General features: G+C 36.5%; 1 protein-coding gene across 1 annotated transcript; it reads left to right on the top strand.

Annotated features, from left to right (window-relative positions):
• The first annotated feature begins 2,146 nt into the window (after positions 1-2,146).
• Positions 2,147-6,432, top strand: LOC109163036 (uncharacterized mitochondrial protein AtMg00810-like). The gene is made up of 3 exons (XM_019311757.1): positions 2,147-2,171; positions 3,374-4,011; positions 6,316-6,432. The coding sequence occupies exons 1-3, from the start codon at positions 2,147-2,149 to the stop codon at positions 6,430-6,432; spliced, it is 780 nt and encodes a 259-aa protein (XP_019167302.1).
• Positions 6,433-20,019: the final 13,587 nt, after the last annotated feature.

Raw genomic sequence — 20,019 nt, 5'->3', positions numbered from 1 at the left:
TCAAAGCCCAGCTTAATGCAAGCTTCATCAGCACCCACGCCCGAACACTTAGGCTCAAGTAAACAAAAACAGTTAGGCTTGTGTTGCCTAATAATTGTCATGGCGACTCTAAGAAACCTCTTAGGTGCCGCACATTGGCAATTCCATGTAATTATAATCATGGGACCACGACAAAAGAGGCAGCAACACACAAAAACACAAGGGAACGAAGGCTTAAGAAGCAACCCGGCCCGTCAGGGGTGCCACCTCGGCCAACATCTTCCGTACACTCATGCCATGGTTCCTCCTCCATTTGGTCCAAATTAGGGTCAGGAGGATCACCATTATGCTCAGAGACATTAAAACCCAATAATCCATGTGTTATTGGGATATTCTCTACATTATTAATAGTAGTACTGACAGACATTTTATCCTTCAAATTGCCGTGTGCCACCGTCTGAGAGCTCTCCGCCGCTGCCTGGATGCTCTTTGTAGATCTGCCACGAGTAGTATTGCTCGCTAACTGAGTGGTTTTCGGCACTTGTACGGAACTCTCCTTTGCATGGTTATCTTGCATGATTTGTCTCTCGTTAATTTGCACGTTTGGTCTCTTTCCTTTTTCTTTTTGAAAGTAGAGGCTTTGTGATGTCGATTTCCACGCACATCTTGCAAACCTTCCCCTGGATACAATACTCGTTGCCTGATCAACATACTTGGGTTCACCAATCTTCGTCCCAAGTTTCTCCAAGAACGGCCTATGGTAACATTCAACTGGCACATTGATACACCCATGGTGTTGATGGAGTTATTATTATTATTATTATTATATTATTATTATTATTATTATTATTATTATTATTATTATTATTATTATTATTATTGTATAGTGGGATAACCACTATTTTAGGCATGTAATAGGTAGTTATACAAGTAGTGGGGTAGTGGATAGTTAAAGGGGTGGTGGGTAGTTTCTATGATCATGTATAAATACCTACCTATGTATTTGAAGATAACAATGAAGAATATATTTATGAATGTCTCTGGGAGTTAGACTATCACTCGAAGTATAGTCAATGGGAGTTCGGCTGTCACTCGAAGCACAGCCATAGAGTTTGGCTCTTGACTCGAAGAAGAGCAACCCATACAACCTCAGGGTTGTATCACACATCCAGGAACCGCACCCACAGTAACACACGTTCAGTTCTGTCCGTTTTGGGGTTGAAGTTAGGCCTCCAATCCTCTACTATCAAGTAGTGGTCCATAACGGTCCAAGGGCCGCCATACTTCACAAATTCGTAGTCGTCAACCGACCAGAAACGAACAATGTGATATTCATCGTCAAGGGCTACAATCTCCATTCTCGCCTTGGGGCGCCATATTGCATTGATCCTTTTAGATAGGTTCGCATACCCAACTTTTCTGCCAAAAAATTTCACAATAACGGATTGCCTCCAAGATTTTCTCATTATAATTTTCTCTTCTTTCATTACCTTGATTTCTAGGCATTCCGGATCATCTTCTTCACCGTCATCTTCATCATCGGACACAGATCCTCATCACCCATTGTAGCTTTATCTTTCCTCATTTCTTCTTCCAAAAGGTGGAATCCCCAATCCCAACCGTGCACACCCACTGCACAAACCATGCACCAAACAACAGTATTATTACTCAAGGATACCTATTGTCTGATGCTTTTTGTTTTTTTGAGCCATAACAAAGGTAACCGGAGGATACCTATGGTATGATAACTATTTTGAACCACAATAAAGGTAATTCGAGAGTACCTATAGTTTGTTGTCTTTTCTGAACCACAACAAAGGTAACTCGAGGATACCTATGGTCTGATGCATTTTCTGAACGACAACAAAGGTAACTCAAGGCTACTTAATTATAGCGACAACAAAGGTAACTCAAGGCTACTTATAGCCTGATGCCTTTTCTGAACGACAACAAAGGTAACTCGAGGGTACCTATGGTCTAAGACCTTTTCTGAACTACAACAAAGGTAACTAGAGGGTGCCCATGGAATGATTTCTAAATCACAACAAAGACAACTGGAGGGTACCTATGGTCTGGCACCTTTTTTTAAGAAGGTAGCTCGAGGGTACCAATGATTTATGCCTTTTCTAAACTAGAACAAAGGTAACTCAAAGGTACCAATGGGATGATGACTTTTCTGGATCAGAACAAAGGTAACTAGAGGGTAGGATTGATGCCTTTTCTGAACCACAACAAAGGTAACTACAGGGTACCTATGGCCTTGATGACTTTTTTGAACTGCAACAAAGGTAACTGGAGGGTACATGTGGTTTGATGACTAGTCTGAACCACAACAAGAGTAACTAGCGGGTATGTGTAGTGTAATGACTTTTCTGAACCACAACAAAGATAACTGTAGGGTACATGTGGTTCGATGACTTCTCTGAACCACAACAAGGGTAAGTAGAGAGTAGTTGTGGTCTCATGACTTTTTTGAACCACAACAAAGATAACTGGAGGGTACCTATGGTTGATGACTTTTCTGAACAACAACAAAGGTAATTGGAGGGTACTTGTATAAGTTGTATGTGGTCTAATGACTTTTCTGAACCAAAACAATGGTAATTGAAGGCTAGCTATGGTCCGATGACTTTAATTTTCTAAATACAAATTACATTTTCAAACCTTCATGAAAAAACAATACCTCTAAAATATTGCTATTCAATTAGATGCACATGACATGCACATACCATACGGATCGGAGAAATTCAAAATATGAAAACTCAAAATTAAATTTCATGCAACAAAAGATAGTCATACACCCATTAACTCATGAACAAAATAGTAAATTGAAGTCTATTTGATCTGATCGTTCCCTCACCCCTAATCATGCAACAAAAGATAGTCATACACCCATTAACTCATGAACAAAATAGTAAATTGAAGTCTATTTGATCTGATCGTTCCCTCACCCCTAATCTCTCCGTTTTCTCTACACTAATCCTCAGATTGAAGCTCGAAAAACAAGCATGGCATGTCAGGCGAGGAGCACCATTTCGAGTCTAATATAAGGCCGACGCAGGAGCTTCCAAGACCTATGATGTTCCTCATCAGAAAACATGCATGGCATTATCATGTCGGACGAGGAGCACTGATGGACTCCATGTGCAGCATATCACCAACGGCTCTCATCACAATAGATGGAAGCTTCTTTAATTTTTGGGAAACAAAATATTTTTTCAGTAATATTACCATTTGTATTCCTTAAATCTTGCATGTACATATCTTGCAGATTGCTTTTCCTGTATATTTATATTCCTTCATTCACTTATTTCTACAGCAAAATACAATATGCAATAAAACAAAATCTCTTTCTTTTTCATCTTCCTCACCTTTTCTGCTCTCATTTATGTAGATGATGTGCTCTTAGTTGGCAATGACAAAGAAAAGATACACACCCTTAAGGCCTTCCTTGATGATAAATTTGGAATCAAAGATTTGGGGTCCATTAAATTCTTTCTTGGCATTGAGGTCGCTCGAACCCCTCATGGACTGGTTTTAAGCCAACGTAAATATGCACTTGACATATTAGCTGAGAGTGGATTAGAAGGATGTCGCCCAAGTGCGTTCCCCATTGAGCAAAATCATAAACTACGTGCTGACTCTGATGGGGCTCTTGTTGATGCCTCTCGGTATCGTCGCTTGGTTGGACGCCTATTGTATCTTACAGTAACAAGACCAGACATCACTTATGCAGTTAATATTCTTAGCCAGTTTGTTAGTACCCCACGGCAAGAGCACATGGATGCTGCTTATCGGTTGCTACGTTATCTAAAAAATGTTCCGGGTCAAGGAATCTTGCTATCTAACTCAACCGGATTAGATCTTTTAGCGTATTGCGATGCAGATTGGGGTGGTTGTTTAACTACTCGTCGCTCATGCACTGGATATTATATCACTTTGGGTGGCTCACCAATCTCATGGCGTACCAAACGCCAATCTGTTGTTTCTCGTTCCTCAGCTGAGGCTGAATATCGCGCTATGGCCGTCACTGTGAGTGAAATTTTATGGCTTCGTTGGCTCCTAAGAGATCTGTGTGCCCTCAGTCTCGTCCAACTACTCTATTTTGCGATAACCAAGCTGCTCTACAGATAACAAACAATCCAGTTTATCATGAACGCACAAAGCACGTAGAGATGGATTGCTATTTTATTCGGGAACGAGTTCAATCCAGTGAAATTGCACCACAAAAAATTCACACGCGTGCTCAACTAGCAGACATTTTTACTAAGGCTCTTGGAAAAGATCGCTTCCATTCTTTGCTTGTCAAGTTGGGCACTCTTAACATTCATGCGCCAACTTGAGGAGGGCGCGATGGACTCCATATGCAGCATATCACCAACGGCTCTCATCACAATAGATGGAAGCTTCTTTAATTTTTGGGAAACAAAATATTTCCTGAGTAATATTACAATTTGTATTCCTTAAATCTTGCATGTACATATCTTGCAGATTGCTTTTTTCTGTATATTTATATTCCTTCATTCACTTATTTCTACAGCAGAATACAATATGCAATAAAACAAAATCTCTTTCTTTTTCATCTTCCTCACCTTTACTGTCTCGTCTCCTTTTCTTCAAGCACCATTATTGTTCCGTCTCCTCACAACTATGATGTTCCTCATGTTTTTCATACAAATTACCACATAACTTTATAGTGAAAGTCGTAAAAATATCATTTGCAAGCCACAAAAGGAAAGAAATGAAATAGAATGAGATATGAGTGACTAGCACAAACCATGCACCAAAGAGAAACCCATTGCACGTAGCACAAACCTTGCACCAAACAAGAATAGTAATTGGAAATGAAAGTACAACAAACTAGCTAGATAGATTGGAACTAATTATTGGTACCTGGAAGGATGTTACCACTCCTATCCAAAGCTTTGATTTCAGTGGTAATCGATCGGCCAAAAGTATTGTGTGATAACGTTTCTGAACCACAACAAAGGTAACAGGAGGCTTGTAATCAAGCTTCAATGAGTTACATGTCTGAAATTATATTTTAGTGTTAGAAAATAGAGAATGGTAAATAATTTTTTTTAAAAAAAAAAAAACAAAACAAAATTACCTTCCGAATTGCATGCATCTAATCTAGTTCATGGAAAAGTACTTGATAGAACTGTCCTTCACTCACACCATCATCAGACATCTTCCTCAAGTGTTTGTAAATATCCTGAAACACTATTTTAGAAAATATAACAAACAAACGCAAGTACTCAACCTTATAATATTTATAATCCGTAATATTGCAAACACAAACCATGCACGTAATATTACTCCAAGGTACCTATAGTTTGATTTGTTTGTTTCTTGAACCACAACAAAGGTACGTAATTCGAGAGTACCTATGGTATGTTACCTTTTCTGAACCATAACAAAGGTAACTCAAGGATACCTATACCTTTTCTGAACAATAACAAAGGTAACTCGAGGGTACTTACCTATGATCTGGTGCATTTTCTGAGCGACAACAAAGGTAATTTGAAGGTACTTATGGCTTGATTCTTTTTTTCTAAACAATAACAATGGTAACTTGAGGGTACTCATGGTCTGATGCATTTTCTGAACTACAACAAAGGTAAATGGAGGGTACCCAAGGGATGATGACTTTTCTAGATCACAACAAAGGTAACTAGAGGATTCTTATGGTCTGACGCCTTTTCTAAACAACAACTAACAAAGGTAACTCTATCGTACCTAGCTATGATCTTATGCCTTTTCTAGACAACAACAAAGGAAACTGGAGGGTTCCCTTGAGGTGATGACTTTTCTGAGCCATAACATAGGTAATTGGAGGGAACCCGTGGTTTGATGCCTTTTCTGAATCACAACAAAGGTACACAACTAGAGGGTACCTATGGTATGGTGACTTTTCTGGACCATAACAAAGGTAATTGGAGGTACATGTGGTTTGAGGACTTTTACGAACCACAACAAGGGTTACTAGAGGGTACATATAATTTAATAACTTTTCTAAACCACAACAAAGGTATGTAACTAGAGGGTACATGTGGTTTGATGGCTTCTTGAACACAACAAGGGTAACTAGAAGGTACTTGTGGTCTAATGACTTTTCTGAACTACAACTAACAAAGGTAACTGCAGGATACCTATTGTTGATGACTTTTTTGAACCACAACAAAGGTAACTGGAGGGTACTTGTGGTCTAATGACTTTTTTGAACCATAACAAAGGTAATTAGAGGGTACCTATAATTAATGATTTTCCTTAACCAAAACAAAGGTAAATGGAGGGTACTTTTTTGTCTGATGACTTTTCTAAACCACAATAAAGGTAATTGGATGGTACTCTAATGAATTTTCTAATGACTTCGACGAGGAGCTTGAGTTGTTTGGTGCCCAACGATCAACTGTGCCACTTAAGTGCAGCTGTGTTGCTCCTCCATCTTGATGTAAGGAAAATTTTTGGATATATGGAACCGATCAAGGAAATATAATGTTGGTATAAATTAAAAAAAAAAAAAAAAAACTCAGCCTTTTATTCAAACACTGTCCTATATAACTTTTTATCACCCTAAGATAAAACATTCAAAGAGTTGGAGAAATTACTTGGATTGGTATTAAGTAATTGAAGAAGAGAAGAAGAATTAGAAATTTGTCTTGGAATTTGTCAAACTTTTACTTAAGAAGTTAAGAAAAAGTTAAGAAAACAGGCTGTAAACGGTTTAGTTCAGAGTTTATAAATATCTAAACCCGACTAATTAAATCACTAACAGAACATTTGGTTCACCAAATGAGTTTTGAGAGAATAAGAATACTATTTCATAGAGAATAGAATAGATAAGAAATAAAATATGAATTGTAATCTATTATTTGGTTCGGTGAAAGAATAGACTTTAGGAATTGTATTTCAGTATTTGGTGGGTTAAAAGAATAAAAATAGAATATATTTTTAAAAGACATAAATAGCTTTATACAATATATATAGGGAAGGGATCAGGTGCATTTGTTGCTTTCCGTGCGGATGTGCGGTGGATTAATGTGCGTGAGGTTTATATTTAATGTGCGTGAGATTTGTACTCAATGTGCCTGAGATTTGTACTTAATGTGCGTCATGTTAATATGCGTGAGTTTTGTACTTAATGTGCCTTAGTATTGTGTTTAATATGCATGAGATTTGTGTTTAATGTGCGTGCGTATTTCAGAATTACGAGCTCAGAAGGAAGCAGAACAGAAACTCACGGACATTAACGCCCAAGCTTCTTGTTACTTTTTCCTTCAATTTGGCCATGGATTCTGGATTATCAGCTACGTTCAGTGCAGTTGAATGTTTATATAAATGACGCACGTACAATAAAATTTGCACAGCAGCTAAGTGTGAATTTCTGTTGTATTATTCCCATAATTTTTAACCACCATAGCTCACCTCCTCATCATCATCATCAGGGAGGGGGCAAATGGCTACGGGGGATGGGAAGAAGCTGACATCAATATTTTCTGCTGCATTTTACACATTCACGCACATTAAGTACAAATCTCAGGCACAGTAAGCACAACACTCACGCACATTGAGTACAAATCTTACGCACATTAATCCACCGCACATCCGTACGGGATGCATTCACCGCACGGATACCTTTCAAAATATATATATATATATATATATATATATATATATATATATATATAATAAGGATCAAATAAAAAAGTCTCACATAAAAAATAGAGTTAAGTCTCAACCATAGATGTAGTCCAAATCAACATCCCAGAATGAAGATAATTAAAAAAAAAAACGCGCGGTGGTATTTTTGTAATTTTGAGAAAATAAGTGAGCTTGTGTTTGGTTTTCGAGTGCACATTTTCCCTTCTTCAAGTGCATACTAGCTTTTTCTTCTTCGAGTACATCACTTTTATTTTAGTACTTAGTTTCTATTTTGAGCGCACATCTTTGTGCCTTTGAGTGCAAATCTTTTGGCTTTCAAATGTACGTTTTGTAGCCTTCAAGTGCATGTTTTCCATTCTAAGAGTGCATAATTAATTTCATTCAAATTTTCCCTTTTAGCGTCCTTTTTTTTTTTCTCTCTTACTTTCTAGTGATCCTCTTTATGCTTTCAAGTGCTCAATTAATGTCTAAAAGTTTGTGTGTATTACTATTGTGTAAAAAAAAAAAAAAAAAGAAAAAAAAAACTTAGCATTCAAGTGAACCCTTTTGCCTTCAAGTGCACAATTTTATGCCTTCAAGTGCATGTTTTCTTTGCCTTTAAGTGTATGTTTCTTTGCCTTCAAGTGCATGTTTCTTTGTCTTCAAGTGCACAACTTCTAGGCAGTATTTGTTATATATTGTGCATTTTTTTCAATAACATATTACTAAATTTTCAATGAAATTTGTGAGATTTACAAACGATTTGTATGGGTAATTGGTTTAATAACACTTAACTTGAATAACCTACATTTTTGGCACCATAAATTATATCAATTGCACATCTATTTGCCTTCACATGCAACTTTTTTACCTTCAAGTGCACATTATTTACTTTCAAGTGCATGTTTTGAGCCTTCAAGTGCAGCAACCGCATTTTCACACGGGAATGGGATGTGCACTTGATCCTCTATATATATATATATATATATATATATATATATATATATATAGGGTTGCATTCAAATACAAACCCCCTTAAAATAAAAACTTGAGCTCGTGCACACATTAATATACTTACATGCACATAGGGCGCACGGCCAACAATTTCTGAGATTAGCTCATGCACACATTAACATACTTACATGCACATAGCGCTTAGGAGGAAAAATCACAATCATCCATCAAAGCTCGTGCACACATTAACATACTTTCATGCACACAGCGCGTAGGAGGAAAAATCACAACCACCCATCAAAGCCCGTGCACACATTAACATACTTACATGCACACTGTCAACAATATCTGAGATTATCTCGTGCACACATTAACATACTTACATACACACAGTTTGTATTTTAAGGGATGTTTATATTTTAAAGAGGATTTGTATTTGAAAATAATATATATATATTTATATATATATATATATATATATATATATATATATAATTAATGTATATATATTTAATTCAATATAATTTTGTCTATCTATAAATATATATTTAAATAAATTACACACACACAGATATTATCTATGAATATTTCAAAAAAAAAAATAATATTACATATTCCATTGTAGCTAATTTATGAAAGTGCATCTTTTCCGTATGCTTTTTACCTTCTAGAATTTCTCATTGATATTACTCCATTAAAGGGCCACTAAATAAAATAATGTTGAAAAAAATGTTGGACATATATATTTAATCTCAGTTACCTACACTTGCAAAATCTCAAACTATCATTTTTAGAAAATTTTAGTCATTCTCATGACTTTTTCTATTTTCAATAAAGATATTTTTGTCTCTTCATATTTAATTGGTATAGGAATTTAGGTTAATTCCACGCCAATTCTAATTGTTAGGATTCAATTGAAGACTCAAGTCACTCAACTTTATATGCTAGCTTCACCACTCCTTCACAGCTTCACCAAGCGAAGAATGAGAGTACCACCATATTCAATTGAAGACTCAAGTCACTCAAAGGCGTTGTTTTTGAGGCACGAAGGATTTCTAGGCGCATTAGGGGCTCTGATGAACTACAAAAGGGAAGACCTCGGTGACTTATTATCCCATCGGTTCGTGCAACAATTTCCAACTCAACAAGCTCAGGTGGCGCCAAAGATTCATTCATTTCACAACTCAATGTACACTTGTGTGAATGTTAGTAAAAATTGATCCCAGAGTGCAGGTTGGAGTTGAGTAGGAAATCATACATAGACCAGATCAATTTTCACTAACACTCACAAGTGTTGAGCTGTGAAATGAATTGATCTTTGGCGCCACCTGAACTCATTGAATTGAAAGTTGTTACACGAATCGATGGGATAACAAGTCCCCGAGATCGTCCCTTTTGTAGTTCATCAAAAATTCACAACCCCTAATGCGCCCAGAAATCCTTCGTGCCTCAAAAACATCGCCTTTGAGTGACGTGAGTCTTCAATTGAATACGATGATATTCCCGTTCTTCGCCTGATGAAGCTGTAAAGGAGCGGTGAAGCAGATGAAGTTGAGTGACTTGAGTCTTCAATTAAATTCTAACAATAGAACCAGCGTGGAATTAACCTAAAGCCCTAAATCAATTAAACCGGTTGAAACCGGAAAAATAACATATATATATATATATATATATATATATATATATATATATATATATATATATATATATATATATATATATGTATGTGTGTGTGTGTGTGTGTGTGTGTGTGTGTGTGTGTGTGTGTGTGTGTGTGTGTGTGTGTGCGTGTGTGCGTGTGTGCGTGTGTGCGTGCGTGCGTGCGTGCGTGCGTGTATCAATTTCCATGTGCTTGGTACAGATATAAGTAGCACCAAGATTGTCACACCATAATTTTGGAACAGATATACCTGACACTTTAATCTCCGTAGAAGATCTAGCAACAGTTCTTTGTTTCTTACTGACCCAAGAGATAAGGTTGGATCCAAGAAACAAAGCAAACCCACTCGTGGACTTACGGTCCTCAGGACAACCAGCCCAATCAGAATTAGAAAATGCGTGGAGTTCTCTTGATGCTGACTTTCTTATACGTAAGCCAAAATTAACTGTTCCCTTTACATAACTCAAGGCACACTTTAGGTGTTCCCAATGTGAAATTGTAGGAGCATGCATGTGTTGGCACAATTGATTGACTGCGAATGATAGATCTGGGCATGTGATAGTTAGATACTGTAGTGCTCTTGCCAAACTTCTGTACTGTGTAGGATCCTCACATAAATCTGTACTGAAGGGTATAGATTTCGAAATAGAGATAGGAGTAGACAATGCCTTACATTCTGCCATTCTAGCACGTTTCAAAATATCATTCATATATCTCTGTTGCAAAAGTAAAATACCATCATCACATTTAATTGTTTCAATCCCAATAAAGAAACCAGGTTCACCAAGATCCATAATCTTAAATGCAATAGATATTTCTTTTATCAAACGAGTCACACGATCCTAATAACTTCTCATCACAAGTACATCATCAGTATAGACAAAAAAAAAATACACATAAGCAGAGTCATGTGAGTAGTAGAATAGAGACACATCCGTTTTTTATGCTTGAAACCCAACAGAGAGTAAGAACGTATGTAAACGATTAAACTAAGCTCTAGGGGCCTGTTTTAAGCCATTCAAAGAACGCTTAAGCAAGCAAACGTGATTGGGATATTGAGTATCAATATAACCAGGTGGTTGCTTCATATAAACAGTTGCAGGCATATTTCCATTTAAAGAAGCATTATGAACATCAAGTTGCCTGATAACCCAACTAGAAGATAAAGCCAAAGAAAGAAGCAACCTGACAGTAGTGGGTTTTACAACTAGGCTGAATGTATCAAAGAAATCCCGTCCAGGCACCTGGTTGAATCCTTTTGCAACTAATCTTGCCTTGTGTCTCTCAATAGAACCATATGCCTTTCGTTTAGTGCGGAAGACCCACTTACGTACATTCGATAACATTCATATTTGCTCAAGAGGGTACAAGACACCATGTTTGATTTTGTAGAAGAGCATTGAATTCCTGGTCCATAGATTCACGCTACTCTGGATATTTAACTGCTAGAGTGTAACAAGTAGGATCTGGGAGACAGATTTGAGCACTCAAAGTTGTGGGTGGTGCTTGAGATCTACTACGAGTCTCCATAGTGTGTATCCGAGTGGTAGATTTTACTGTCTTTCCTCGCGGACGCCCCCTAGGTCGAGCAGCGACAATAGCTGATGCATCAATTTGCTGCCCAGTAGTACCTGCGGGCTGGTCTAGTGGGAGCTCCCCTTTCGCCAGTTCTTCTTGCAGAGGCGCCGACAGACTATGCTGTAGGATGGATTTTGCCTATGGAGTGATTTAAGGAGCCTGTGGTGGCTGCAAAATATTCTTAGTAGCAAAGGGAAAAATAGCCTTATCAAACTGCACATGTATGCACACATAAACCTTATTAGTCTGCAAGTCAATGCACCTATAGCTATAACCCCGGAATGAGGCATCCTGTTAATTAAATACACAGCAGTCTCAGAAGCAAAATCTCAAAATTTATATAGAACATAGGCACGAGCCATGAGGGTTAGACCCGTTTCAACTATGTGAACACGACTGTCTATGAGTGATTCCTAAATGAACAAAGGAATGGTGTAATTTTTTTGTATTCAGCTCCTAGGTTAGATAGAATGGATTTAATTTTTCTATTGAAGGAACGCTCAAGCATAGTACGGAATTTTTCATAGATGGCATAAAGATCAGATTTTAATTTCATGGGATAATACCAAGTGTAACGGGAGTGGTTATCCACGAAAATAACAAAGTAACGATGGCCATAAGTATGATAACAAAGGAGATGGACTCCAAATATCTATGTATATTAAATCAAGAATATTGGAACTAGATGACTCAACACGTGGCAGTGGGAATCGGGCAGATTTCCCTAATTGACACGCATTACATAGACACGAATTACAACGAATAGAATTACTAGACCTACTAACCGAACAAGACTGAAGAATACGATGTAAGACTCGAGGATGTGGATGTCCTAAGCGATCATGCCACACTGACTCGGATACACGAGCGGAAAGAAAAGCTGAAGGAGACGAACTAGTGATAGGAAGCTTGTATAGACCCCCCGAGTTATTGCCCTGTAGCAGAATTTTCTTAGAATTGATATCTTTCACAACAAAAAAAAAGAGGGCTGAAACTCAAAAAACACCTTATTATCTGAAGCAAATTTTTGAACAGATAATAAAGATGTAGACAAACTGGGAACATGAAGGATATTTGATATTTGAAAAGACCTAGATGGGGTATTAAAGGAAGCATGACCAACATGACTAATAGATAAACCCTTACCATCACCAACACGCAACGTGTCATTACCAACATGCCCCTTAGACGTGGATAGGGCTGCGATGTCTGGGGTCACATGAGTGGTTGCTCCCGTGTCTTGGAATCCATACCTGAAAACCACTAGTGTTTGAACCATTATCTTGATATGCAAGATTGGCTTGATGATGACGATATTTTTTATTATCAAAACGGTTGTAACATGCAAGAGCAGTGCGACCATTGCGCCCACAAATCTGACACTTATTCTGACCACCATTGTTACCGCCGCGGCCATGCGGCCATGTCCACCACATCCTCCTTGCGATCAGCCGCCGCAACCCCTAAAGATTGTTGTCGCGACCGCCGCGGCAATTCTGCCCGCCACGCTGGGCAGTGAAGGCCGCCGACGCTCCATCGTTTGTGGTTCCTCGAATGGATTCCTAAGCTCCGAGAATGTACGCGAGTTCTGCAAGAGTGATGGGCTGCCCGCGAATCGAAAGCGATGCAGTTAGGTTTTGATACTCTTGCCATATCCCACGAAACACATACAAGTTCATCTCGTCCAAACCAACCGGTCGACCGGCCAAGGCTAGGTCTTCCATAGTAACGCATGCACAACCAATATAATCAGCAATAGAGAAGTCACCCTGACTGAGAGACTAAAGTTGACCGAGGAGATTAAGTGACCGGACACGAGACGAAGAAGCTAGAGGCTACTCTGCGGACAACCAAACCTCCCATGATGTACGACGTCCAATGGCGAGGTGCATGAATTCTTCGGAGAGTGATGAAATCAGCATTGACATCAATGTTTTGCCGTGACGATACCACACAGCATGGGTCGGGTTTGGTTGTGGTTCGCTGTCGGTGGCAACTGGAAGGAAGGCCGGTGGACATGGGTTAGTTCTATCAATAAACCCCATGAGCATCTGTCCCTCTAAAAAGGGAACTACTTGTGTCCTTTAAAATAAGAAATTTTTGTGGGTAAGCTTAGTCCTGATAAAGTGATGGGCAGTAGAAAGCGAATTGACAGCCATAGAATTTGAGGAAGTAACGGCAGCATCAGAAACGGTCTGCTCAAAGGAGTTAGCAGATCCGTCAATATTACTACCCTGGGGTTCCATTGAGAGAAAATAAGAAAGGAACCTAAGACTACTTATACCAGATGAGAACTGTATAAACTGTATTAGATGAACAATATTTACAACTTTACAGATTTAGGGAATATATACAAGAGAGAATCATAGAAAGACTAGGATAGGGAGTCATAATGTTACTCAAATATAAAGATTCCTAATACTAGTTCTAATATGTTGTATACGATTAGAAAAGCTCATATTATAGATGTGGTGTTATAATGAATTTCACTTTATTTCAATATCAAATATTCAACTTGAATTGGTTCAATTTTTTTAATTATTCTATTGCAATTATAATTCATAAGAACATATTTGAATACAAACAAATAAATCGATTTCAATTTTAAATGGGCTACACATTTACGAACACTTAATTAACCCTAGCAAAATTGGAAATTTTAAAAAAAGTATTTGGCAAAGATAATCGTAGAAAACAAATATGTTGAATCAAAGAAAACAAAAACTGAAACACAGAGACTTACCTTAACAGGTCCATAGCTATTTTGGGTTAGATTTTTGATCCTCTTTGTTGCACAAAGCTGTTGCAACCACTTGTTGTGCTCAATTTATGGACTTTCGTATGCGGTTCATACTTTCAAAGAGATTTAGGATTTTTTTTTTTTTGTGAAAACCGTTCACGACATGTCATAAATGGATTGAATCATGGAAATGGTTAAGGAAAAGGCTTGAATGTACACGAAATGTTTAGCTATCGCGTAAAAAAATGACGGATTACATATCACTTTTAACAAATAGGAGTGAAGTATTAAAATTGGGGCGGGGGCATGGAAGGAGAGAGAGAGCAGCAATTTGACAGAGAGGATAATGAAGGGAGAATACGAATGTTACAAATTGGATATCGAAAATTTGAGTTAATTTTTTGGTTTTATACTTGGGCCATGGATAAATTATTGGGCTATAGAAAGAAAGGTGCCTTTGGGCGCGCGCATTTTGGTCCATATATGTTTACGATTAGAAAAGTTAATATTATAAGAATGGTGTTATAATGAATTTCAACTTTATTTCGATCTATAACAAAAATTCAACTTGGTTCAATTTTTCAATTATTTTATTGCAATTATAATTCATAAGAACATATTTGAATACAAAAATATAAGTCTATTTCGTTTTTAAATGGGCTACACATTTATGAACACTTACTTAACCCCAACAAAATTGGAAATTAAAAAAATATATATATGGCAAAGATAATGGTAGAAAACAAATATGTTGAATCAAATTAAAGAATAAAACGGAATCAGAGAGACTTCTCTTAACAAATCCGTACCTGTTTTGGGTTGGACTTTTGCTCCACCTTGTTGCACAAAGCTGTTGCAACCACTTCTTGTACTCCACTTAGGGACTTTTGTATGCGGCTCATACAACTAATTTAGGATTTTTTTTTTTTAATATGTTCATGACGTGTCGTAAATGGATTGAAGCATGGTAGTGGTTAAGCAAAAAGGCTTGATTATATCTGAAAAGTTTAGTATATCGCTTCGAAAATGGCAGATTACATATCGTTATTAACAAATATAGGCGTAAAGTTTTTAGATTCATGGGAGGGAGGGAGAGAGCGGGGTGGGGGAGAGAGAGATGTTGGGAAAAGTGCTTGTAATCTGTAATACATTTGAGATACAATAATAATACAAAATACAACAGGGAATAAAAACTGGATCATTTGATATCTTCAGGCGTGTAATCACTTTCCTATAAGCTTTAAATCTCCCTCTATAAAAGCAACAAGGTTCAAGATTTAATCTTATGGGATACAAGAAGATAATAAAATTCTCAAGTTGCTTTGTTTGAGAATTTCCTGTAGAGATGTAAGCCTGTGAAGTATCTTGGTTTCCTGCAAAATAATTGCTTATAAAATGCCTGTAAATTGCCTGTAAAAATTGCATTTCCCTTTCAGATGTTTCTCCAATATATTTATAGATAAAAAATATATCTGTTTGGAGAAGTTACATGGAAGTTGCTGTGGTTTAAAACTCAACTTCCATAAGATAAGATATATCCTGATTGATATACCTATCACTAGAGAAATAATAAAATTATTTTGAGTCAGTAACTGTATGCAAAATTATATACATATATATATTTATATATTTCTTACGCATGAAAACATGCAAAGAATAAATATAAATAATATCCATATATGTAGTTCAATAATCTCAAGCATACAGCTACATATACCAAGCATGTTAAGTGTAATTTTGAAGCATATAGCTTCAAAATGCCCTAAAACCTTACGCATGAACATATCCAAGCATGCATTAATACTCTCAAGCATATTAGCTATAACTCTCAATAGCTATATATCACAAGCATATAGCTATATACTCTCAAGCATATTAGCTATATACATTTCTCCCAGTATTTTAATTAACTTTCTACCAAACTAAATAATGTTTACAACTCCACAACTCCAAATATTATTTAAGCTTTCATGGTAGTTCATCTAAAACATTAATCTCCATTACTATATAAATTTCCAACAATCCTCCTCCATTTATATAGTAAAGACTAATACTTTACCAAGATAAATCCAAAACTCATGCATAAATGAAAGTGTCTTAGAGATTGAACTTTCACATAGTATTATATGTGTTACATTAATTCGGATTGCAGTGATGGACGAACCTTGAATCACGCAGTCTCTTTGAAGAAACGTAGATATAACACACACAAGTTTTACAGTCATTACAACTCACTGTAACTTGACACTATTATGGCCATGTGTAAGTATCCTTTAATGAGCACATACCAAGTAAAGCCCAAACTTGTTTGAAGCGGCCACACTTCATGCTCACAGAGGCTAATCTTTTATCTCATGCACTGCATCTTGCATTTTTTTCAAAAGATCAGTTAAGAGTAAAAACTCATTCCTACAACAATGCAGAGCCAAGCATCACCTTCTCTTTGGATACAATTTTAATTAAACTTTTGATGCTTGCAAATCACAAAATGAAGTACTCATCTACATTGAACTCAAGGTCTAACGTAATAACTTAGACGTGAGTTGAGCTTTCTTTCACTTGCAATTTTAATTTAGGCTTTCCGTATCCCTTCCGATGAACCATGTCCCTTGCAAGGACTCTTGCAAACGGATCCGTTAAAATCGGGACTGTACCAAGTCTAGTGCTACAACACTATTACATAGGATTTTCCACATAGCTAAATCTCAAGCCCATGTGCCTTCATTTGCCATTATAAACACTTGTTTATATGATATGGCCAGTGTAGTAGCATTGTCATAATGTACTAAACTAGTGACATCGGTTTTGGCTAAACCGGAATCTAAATAATTAAATTCCTTAGCCAATAAAATTCTTTCATGTCAAAGCCAACACAAGAAATTCAGATGCCGTAGTTGAAAAAGCAACTTTGCTTTTAGAGCCCATAAAACAACACCTTCTCCAAGTAGAAATATCAATCTACTAAATGACGAACAAGTTTCATGATTACACATTCAACTGGCATTAGAATATCTTTTCAGGATGAAAATTTCTATTAAATATACTAAACCATAATTAATGGTTTTACTCAAGTATATCAAAATTCCTTTTAATCTCATCCACTTAGCCAACTGAACATGATGATAAATATAATTTTAATATCCTATTAATGAACTGGTGAAATAGAATATTTAATTGATTATAACCGGAACCCACTTAATAGGTTCCTAATCAATAAATATTTATATCCTGCAAATTCTACAACCAAGAATTTCAATCATCATGTTGAACTTATTAGCAGTGAGGACTTCTTAAAATAAAAAATCAACCTCCTCCATTTGATACATCATCAACTTTGGAGAATAAACCTCCTCCATTCAGAGGACATCAACTTTGGAGAATAAACCATTTTGATTTTAAGCTTTTAACTTTTCATGTTTCTTCTAAACTGAAGAATCATACCAATTTAAATCATAATCCATGATTTAAATTTGAACTTTCTTTTCACTGCTAACTGCCAGCCATACTAGATAAACTAGTAAACTTTTTGGCTTTCAAAATTTTAACACATTCTCAATATGAGAAACTTTGTGCTAAAGGCATTCATAAATTTTATGAATTTCATTATGCATACTTCATGCATAAAACTTTCTACATGCCTTCATTAGAAATATACTAGAATAATTCGAAAGCATTTCTGTCTTTATTAGAAATATTAATAACATAATATTTCAAAAACTTTCACAAGGATAAAAACATCCGTGTGTTAAAATACCAATATTTCATGCATGAAAAAATAAAAATAATTCCATCTTATCATTATGCAACTCTGTATCCATGCAAATGATACCAGAAATATTTACAACACCAAATTTGGCAATTTACAGCACACCAAGATCCAACATATTATACATGTATCTTGTATACTATGCATGCAACCGAGACAGAGTCTCAATATAAAAATATTTATAAACATGCATAAACATATCCTTGTATTTAACAGACTATGCAAAACTCAAAAGAATCTCATGCATATCTTCTAGACATAAGCCAGAACTTAACTAGTAAACAAAATAAAACTTACATTCATGCCAAGGCCGAGACAAATAAAAAGTATTGTACCGATCTCATCCTGTAACTTGTATCTGCTTTAATGGTCATCACTTCCGGCCTTTGATATGCTGAAACCACACACCTACTCTAGGGAAGTACACATCTCTCCTCATGCCAATTAAATCATTGCTAATAAATGATTTATTTATATAAAACCATTTTCGCATCTCACTAATCATCTTGGCATAACTTGATACCCCATGACTTTAAGTGAAGATGAAAACAAAACTTGCATAACATGAATTTAATCCACATGTACAACATGTGCACAGCATGCCATGAGTAACATGCAAAATTCGCATGAAAAACCTTCTTGTACAATAGAAAGTGATATCTGTCATCCTTACAACCAAATTCGAAATTCTCATTCCGAAATATTTTCGTGATTGGAAACTGCTCTTTCACGCCTGACCTCTTGTCTTCAAAACTTTCAAGACAAGACCATGATCACAGGTTTATAATTTTAAAGCTTATAGATTGTTGGAAAAAGTGCTTGTAATCTGTAGTACATTTGAGATACAACAATAATACAGAATACAACAGGGAACAAAAACTGGATCATTTGATATCTTCAGGCGTGTAATCACTTTCCTATAAGCTTTAAATCTCCCTCTATAAAAGCAACAAGGTTCAAGATTTAACCTTATGGGTTACAAGAAGATAATGAAATTCTCAAGTTGCTTTAAATCTCCCTCTATATCGTGCACCGCAGTGCATAATCGATTATGCACCGCGCATCAAAACGACGTCATTTTCTCTTTCCTAATCGCACCTGTAAAATCCCCTCAAAATCGTCACACTATTGAGGATGCCCTTAGGGTATTTTAGTCTAAGAACAGTAGGCAGCAGCTCCTCGTTAGAAGATCACCAGAAGCAGCACCATCACGCCCACCGCCAGTTCCTCGCCGTAGATAAGGAAGATCAGGGTGATGAGAGCGAGTTTCTTGCAGTTCTTGGTGGGATTTGTCGTCGGTCCAAATCAAAGATTTCACTATTTTGATCTTCGGACTCGTAATTCACTCCAAGATTTCTCTATTGCTGCCTTTATTTTTTTTCATATTTTCATACCCATCACTTAATCTTAATCGAAAGTTGAAAGGTTTTCTGGAATTGGCGTTGGAATTCCAGAATTTTGAGTTTCTTGTAAGGAGAGCTTCCTGTAGAATAGCCTTATCCCTCCATCCTGATCTAATTCAATTTTTGGAACTCCATTTCTGAGGTTCTGATATAACATCATCATCATAGGGGAACATTTCTATAACATTTTCACTTACAACTTCATATTCTGTACAGACACAACAAATTAAACCATTGCCTTATTTTGCTCTCTTTTAGTATCAATTTCGTCTTCATCTTCACCCTTCATGATTGG

The sequence above is a fragment of the Ipomoea nil genome, unplaced genomic scaffold (genome assembly GCF_001879475.1).
Source record: "Ipomoea nil cultivar Tokyo-kokei standard unplaced genomic scaffold, Asagao_1.1 scaffold2975, whole genome shotgun sequence".
In the NCBI taxonomy this organism is placed as follows: domain Eukaryota; kingdom Viridiplantae; phylum Streptophyta; class Magnoliopsida; order Solanales; family Convolvulaceae; genus Ipomoea; species Ipomoea nil.
The sequence above is the reverse complement of the archived record's forward strand: the minus strand, read 5'-3'. Positions and strand labels throughout refer to the sequence as shown.